Here is a 7,459-nt window from a genome sequence, read left to right as displayed (position 1 = left end):
ATTTGTTTATTATCAAGATTAAGTTACCAGTTACATGTTTATGTATGCTGTTAATATTGTCATCACTGAGAACTATTTCAGGCTTATATCTTATTCAGCAGTTTTTTTACGCCCTCTTCTGAAGCTCGAACCACAACTTATTGCGTAACACCAACACCTTTACCACCACACTACAAGGGGTGGGGTTGGTTCAAGAGTTATAGTCTCAATTTTCCATTTAAATATTTGTTTCCACTAGTACACCATCACAAGAGAAGAACTGAGCTTACCATTAAACTAAGAAGTTTAAGTATTAACCCTTCATAGATTTCATGCAAACCTACTTAGGTAGAGCTCTCTTCATACATCAGAGCAAGTCAAAATAACAAAATAGTAGACTTAGTGCAGCTTGTTATAATATCCTTCCTTCTTCATGCATCAAAGTATTCCTCAGGAAGGTAAAACCTCAACCCAATTTTCTTCAACCACAATAATATTACACAATTATAATAAATAAAATAATTAATAAAGATAGATATGCATACACAAAATCAAATGATGATGTATGTTACCTCTGCAAACTTCTTGTCAGCATCACTATGATCATCTTTTCTTCCAGCAGCATCACCAACATAAAATGACCTTAAATATATGTCACGAATCACTTGTTATAATGTTAAACTTACAAAATGAAGTTATGAAAATAATGATAATACTTACTGGTCCAAGTCGATTGGAATTCCCGAGTTAAATTGTTGTTCCATGATGCGCCACATTCCCGATTGCGGTTTGCGAAAGGGGTCCACTTCTTGACCTTTACTTGCGCCACAAGCAATGAAAACCTGTACAAGTTTTTTAAATGTTAATAATATTAATATAAACAAAAGCAGTTATATGCGGTGAAACAGTTGACCACCACCTGAATCGGGACATTCACGAGCTTGATGAAAGCGTCTAGTCTTCCAATTTTGGAATCTACAGCTACTTGACGCTTGTTTTTCCACCGCTCGATATTTGACTCGTTAGTGAAGATAACCTGGTCGAGGTGTTTGTGGGTCACGTTATAAAGTAAAAAATAAAAGAAAAGGAAAAGGGGAAGTTGTGAACCAGTTTGTATCCATCATTATACAAGCTTTGTAACTTCTCTGGTATTGAAGGATACATAAGAGACCACGCATTTGCACCTACTCTGTAATTATACAAAAACGTTACGAGTAAATGACTATTTTACCCTTACAAAAGTTACACTTTAACCACCTTGAATTTAGAAGCAATTATACTTTATCCCACATAAATAATTCTAATTATCCACATATATAATTCTAAATAGTATTTAAATAATCTACATCTCTCTCACTGAAAATGTGAACTAAACAAGACATTAGAGAGAGATGAAGTAGAAAGAGTAGAGAGATAGAGTAACCAGCCAAATTAGGTTTTTAATTTGCTGTTTGATTATGTATTTTTATTTATATTTTTTATGCAAAGGTTTAATTTACTGTTAAATAGGGGGTGTAACGAGCCGGCCTGAACCCGAGCTTAACTAGACTCAAGCTCAGCTCGTTTAAACTATAGAGAGCTTGAGCACAAGCTCGGCTGGCGCACGGTTTCTCAAGCTTGAGCGCGGCTCATATATTATTTTTTAACCAATTTCTAACTATTTTTACATAAATTTTAATTTAATTTTTATACATTACATATATTATTTATTTAAATTAATCATATTTATATATATATATATAGTAACTATTATATAAACGCATACAAATATATTAAATGAAATTATATAAATAAAAGGCTCGCTTAGGCTTACGAGCCAGCTCGAGCTCGATAACCGAAGCCCGGGCTTGAGCTTGTCTTGTAATAAATAGGCTTATTTTTAGATTGAGCTCGTTTATACTCGGCTTGATTCGAACTTTTAGCGAGCCAATCTCGAGTAGTTCACAAGCGGCTTGGCTCGTTTCCCTGAAACTAACGGATCAAATTAACCCTGTTAACTTTTAGGACCATGGATGAAACCAAAGAAGGTGGTTAATTGTTAGGGAATAGGGATTATATCGTAATTTTAAACCATAGGAACGAAAGCCATAACTTGGGCTAATTCATAAGGACCATCCATCTAATTTACTTAGAATGTAATTATATAAACAAATATATGCACTGAAAGGGAATTCAAAAGCAGACACCTTGAAGATAATATATATTAGCAAGTACCTTTGAACTGATGTTTTTGCAAGACATCCATCAAAATCAAACGCAGCAATTTTTTTTGAACCATGGAGGCCTTCATCCTACATATTATATGACTGGTTAAGATCAAAGCATGTCATGGTGTTGAGTTATTGAACTTATAAAATCTCGTTAACATGGGCTCACCCGTTCAAGATATATGATCGTCTGGAACGCCTTCCATTTTGGTTGTAGTGTTGCACCCTATAAAAAAAATTATTATAAGTATATAAGGTGTTAGAATGAGCAGGGCAGGTAATGGGTCAAATAGGTTTACAAGAATTGTAATACTTGATAGTAACCTAACATTTTGTATAATATAATTTAGAAGGTTTTTATGCATTAAGCAAACACTTAAGTGACTTTTGATCCATTTCCTTTTAAGCTATTTTAAATTTTCGTGTTTGATCCATTAAGATAAGGACATTTGCAAAAAAAAAAAGAAAAAGATAACAATGATAATGATAATAATATAATCAACAATGAAGAAATAAGATGATTTAACATGTTAACTCGTGAAATTTAAGTAAAATTCACTTACGGGTGATCTTACCTTATAATTGTCCTTGACATCGCTAACTGCAAAGGCTATCTCGAATCCAATGGCCTCATCTGGTGAATCAGATATCTAAAATATAGAAAGTTAAAAGTATCATAAATTATGAAACTCTTTAAAAAGAGCAAAAGAGTTAAAAAGTCAGGTAGAAAATGTAGCATGAATTAAGTTTGTAACTAAGATGATTTTTTTTCTAGTTAAAGTTAAACCATTATTCTTGCTACGCAGCTTCCAAATAAATATATAGCGACGATTTTCACAAGTCTAAGAAGCTTGAAAATTTGAAGCTCAGAAACAGATGTTAATACCTTTTCACTCTTCTGATCTAATCCCTGCAACTCTGTTTCACCATCTTCATTTGACTGTCACCAACCAGAATAAGCCAATGAAAATAAGAGCAAACAAATGTTTTATGGTTCATAGAAATATTAACAAGTTATGTATCACACTTAGCTTCACAAGCATGGATCTCAGAGTAATGGAACAAATCTTCAAACAAAAAAGTTTAGAAACTATTTTTAAAGGAAAATTGCGCATCCAACGTTGTATTAAGTGGCAACTGTTCGTAAAAAATGCAGCCAGTACAATTATATAGGTATCTTGTAGTAAGCAGTACCTTCTTAGAAGATTGATCCTGTTCAGCCACCAGTTTCTTCAGCTTTTCTTGATCGCTGCTCTGAACAACGAGAAAGTATACAACTCAATACAAATGATCATATAATATACTGAATTCCCTAATCAAATAATGAAAAGAATCCAATGTTCACCTTCAAATCTGTAAACCCTTCGATTGATTCAGGTGAAACAAGGTCTACATCTAGAGGAAAAAAGCAGTCTAAGTGATGCCATTTAGTATTCGCAAACCCGCGTGGGTCCCAACTACTCACTCCCAATCTTAAAGATTTGGATTCTATCTTCTCAGAGCATTTCTTGCATGAAGATCTTCCTGACTTTGCATACTCTGCAACAATCTTTATACAAGTAGAAAGAAGTAAGGTTGTTGCACTGAAAAACTATTGTTGAGTGGAAACGATTACTACAATTGTATATCTATAGCGTCACAAAATACCTTTTCGTTTGTAACATTCTTTTTTTCTTGACTAGTTTTCTTTTTCTCTTGGCCAGTTTCCTCATTTTCGTTGGTCTATAAGCACAAAGCAGAAACACACGAATGTCATCAGTTTACTCAAGGTATGAAAAATGAAAAAACATATCATAAAGTAAAAAGTAGATAAATTGACCATGAAACTTTCATACTTTTCCAATGCTTGATCATCTATACTTTAGCTCACAAACAATGATCTTTGGAATTACTTATTTAACTAAACTTTCTCACTTTGAACTTAATTAGTTATATTGAATGAAAACTGGAAGAAAAAAAATAATGATATTGATATGACTGTGAGAATTAAAGTATGTTATTGATAAATCATTTTTAGATGTAGCTAATTAAAAGACCATGACAATTTCAATATGAAAAAATACCACATTTACCTACCTTTAGTTTCTTTAGATCCCTTTTGTCTGACTCGGTGACTTCGTCTCCTTCTCTCTGTTTCAAAAATAACAGTTATCTCCTCAAGAAAGATTCAGACAAAAAGTAAAAAATGCAAATGCAGTGTTATGCAACATCTCATAACATCACTAGTTGCAGCATTACATATAATGAAATTAACATGTAAATCAAAAGAAAAACAAGATACTATCAAATTATTTCAAATCTCTCATGTTGGATATAATGTTATACTTTTGTTTTAGTCACTAGTATTCTGGAAAAGACCAATAGGTGAAGGTCTGAAATAAGGCTTCTTAGATGTCTTTATTAACATGCCATTTACAAATGACACTGAAATCACAGTACACGTGGATATGTATTTATCTTCTTTCTTCTTTTCCTGTTATTCAGTCTTCACACTTATCTTCTTTTGTTCTACTACATTTCACATAGTCATAACTCAAAGTATCTAGCAGCCAAATTTAACACATAAGTGTGACTATAAAGCAAATATTACCTATCATCATTAAAATCCATACAGGCATTTTTTATCGAGTACCGTACCGAGCACCCTTCGTCCCGAAACCAGTACTCATTTTTCATTTTTACAGTTTTGACACTTTTAGATATTTCAATGATATCAGTACCAACTACCAAACCCAAACCGACAAAATACCTTAAGGTATTTGATTTATACTTTCAGTCGTTTTCGGTTTCAGTTAGGGATGAGCAACAACCAAACCGTTAACAGACCCGAACCGAAATTAACTTATAACCAAATTAATCAAAAAGTGGATATCGGTTATTTTTGTACCCTAGGTTAACCGAAATTAACCACATCGAACCATTCATATATTCATGTTATTTTTTATACCTTCATTTTATGTATTTATATCGACATTTCATGTATTTATACATTCAATTTCATGTATTTATGCATCCATTTCATGTATTTTTAAGTCAAAATTTAAGCCCAAGTTTGATTTAAGTTATTAACCAAACAGAACCAAAAAACTAACTGAATAAACCAAACTGATTAACCGAAAACCAATTTGTTAATTCGGTTGAGGCTGATAACCAAACCGAACCGTGCACACCCCTAGTTTCAATACCGATCTCATCTCTACAAGTACCTTTACAGAAGCCTTATCCCCTTCAATCACCAACTGCTTCAACTTCTCCTGATCACTCCCCTAAACAAAACAACACAAGTATCAAATCATTCAGTACCAAAACCTTGGGTTAAGTTATCTACACGGTCTCCTAAATCTAGCAAGGGTACAAAGACACAACGGATCGCAAAATATAACACAATGCCGAGCAAAACGTAACACAATGCTGAGTAACATAACACAATGTCGAGGACAAAACACACAATGATAAATAAAAATTTTAAAAAAATGACCTTAACAAAAATTCTAAAATCTACAACTAGAAACCGAAAAGCAAAAACCTAAAATCTAATATCGCAGTTCAATAGGAGTCGTCTTATACCCATCCTACGACTTCCTAACCAAACAAAATAAAGGGAAAATCAATCAAAGTTATACCGTAAGTTCCAAAAACCCTTCAATATCAGCCACAGCCACCGAAACCGAATCCAAGGCCGAAAAGCAACCGAAATGATGCCATTTGACGCTATCGTAGCCTCGAGGATCCCGAACCTTCAAGCCTAACCTCAGGGATTTGGAATCGATCTTCTGGGAGCACTTCTTGCATGCTGACTTGCCTGATTTTGCGTACTCCGCGATGATCTTCGTTGAAGAAGACATTGCGTACAATAGAGTGATTAGGAAGCTAGGGTTTCTGGAAATGAAAAGGATGCGAGGAGGATTATTAAAGGATATTAATAACATATATCAGTGGAGATTAATTGATGATATATTAGTGGAGTTTAAACAGTATAGGGTGGGTGTTGTGCCAGTCAGTGAGTGAGGACGGTGATGAACGTTTTCCCGCCATTCTTGACTAATGTAGTCGGTCCAGGTGTGCAAAAGAGTCGGCCACGACTCTGCTCGATATATTTTCTGAAGCTTGGCTTGATTCGAGCCTATGTTTTAAAAACCGGTATTTTACTTGTACCGGATTTGATTTAAATAGCATATTCGGGTGAACTGGGAGGTTCAACCAGGTTTGAATAGTTTGTCCAGTAGTTCAAAATGAATACAACTTCAACTAAAAATAATTTGAAAGTACATTAATAAACACCACACATGAATTAAACATAACAAATGAACAATAATCGAGTCGAATAGGAAGTTTACACTTTGTATACGAACTTATCAATTACAAAATATGTAAAGTATCCAACATTGGATTTACATATACAAAATTGGTTGATTAAAGAATCGTCGTTTACTATGTTTACTCGTATCAATTTTATCCGCTAGGATAAAAGTAAGTTTTAAAAATATGAGCCACAAAAAATATCAAAAATTTCTTGGGTTTTAAACCAGTTTGCCGGTTTAAACCGGTATTTTAAAAAAACGGTGGTACGATGTTCTAACATACTACCCAAAATGTTGGCCTTTAAATACCGGTTGCCTTACCAAAATCCGGTATAACCGGTTTGACCGGCTGGTACGAACCGATTTTTAAACCATTGCTAAGTTTTTTGGCTAGAGCTTTGCTCGTAAGCAAACCTGACTCGAATTGGCTTGGTCTATTTCAAGGAAATACTTAAACGAACAAAGGCTCAGCTTGAGCTAGGTTTCATTGGTATCATAAATATAGAAATGAAGAGTTATGATCAAATAAGAAGTTTGGTTTTTGTATGAAGGATAAAAAGGAGGGTTTTTTTGTCTAAAAAGAAAATTATAACTAAAACCCCTTCTCCCCTCCAGGCTTCTATGCCTCGAACCTGACATTCCTTTTACCTCTTTATCGTTTACTCCCCCAAATCCCCAACCTCAATCACGCTTACAGCATTCTCAGCCTATTTCCTATATTTTTGTGAGTGAGTGGGTTTTGTAAATTATATGGTATGATTATGTGTAGTTGTGAGTAGATGAGAGAGAAAATGTCATATGTGAAAGTTAAATTTATGGTTTCATTATTCACACCCGTGTAATTTTTTAATATTTTCTGAAAATAACTGTAAGTGAATGAGAGAGAAAATATAATAATAAAGGTATAAAAATCATTATTTAATTGAAAAAGAGAGATAAAATGCAATGATTTTAGTATAATTATATGATATA

The 7,459-nt window shown here is 33.5% G+C and overlaps 1 protein-coding gene across 1 annotated transcript; it reads right to left on the bottom strand.

The window, feature by feature from the left end:
• Positions 1-286: 286 nt before the first annotated feature.
• LOC143597100 (polynucleotide 3'-phosphatase ZDP-like) lies at positions 287-6,115 on the bottom strand. Its single transcript, XM_077075694.1, has 15 exons — positions 5,810-6,115; positions 5,393-5,452; positions 4,263-4,316; positions 3,834-3,908; positions 3,532-3,735; positions 3,381-3,440; positions 3,073-3,126; positions 2,762-2,836; positions 2,356-2,412; positions 2,194-2,270; positions 1,087-1,168; positions 899-1,015; positions 700-821; positions 552-621; positions 287-458 (listed from the first exon to the last, which is right to left on the bottom strand). The coding sequence occupies exons 1-15, from the start codon at positions 6,113-6,115 to the stop codon at positions 411-413; spliced, it is 1,461 nt and encodes a 486-aa protein (XP_076931809.1). The 3' UTR covers positions 287-410.
• Between the last annotated feature and the right edge of the window lie 1,344 nt (positions 6,116-7,459).

The sequence above is a fragment of the Bidens hawaiensis genome, unplaced genomic scaffold, assembly GCF_021521415.1.
Source record: "Bidens hawaiensis isolate Kalapana, Puna unplaced genomic scaffold, B.hawaiensis_p1.1 tig00047571_1, whole genome shotgun sequence".
In the NCBI taxonomy this organism is placed as follows: Eukaryota; Viridiplantae; Streptophyta; class Magnoliopsida; order Asterales; family Asteraceae; genus Bidens; species Bidens hawaiensis.
Note: the sequence above shows the minus strand (reverse complement) of the source record. Positions and strands in the feature narration are given on the sequence as shown.

Coding starts and splice junctions, on each gene's coding strand:
- LOC143597100 (XM_077075694.1), bottom strand. CDS start 6,115: ATGTTATTAATATCCTTTAATAATCCTCCTCGCATCCTTTTCATTTCC. Junction 3,127..3,380: donor AGGATCAATCTTCTAAGAAG/GTACTGCTTACT, acceptor GGTTGGTGACAG/TCAAATGAAGATGGTGAAAC. Junction 2,837..3,072: donor TAGATCAGAAGAGTGAAAAG/GTATTAACATCT, acceptor TCTATATTTTAG/ATATCTGATTCACCAGATGA.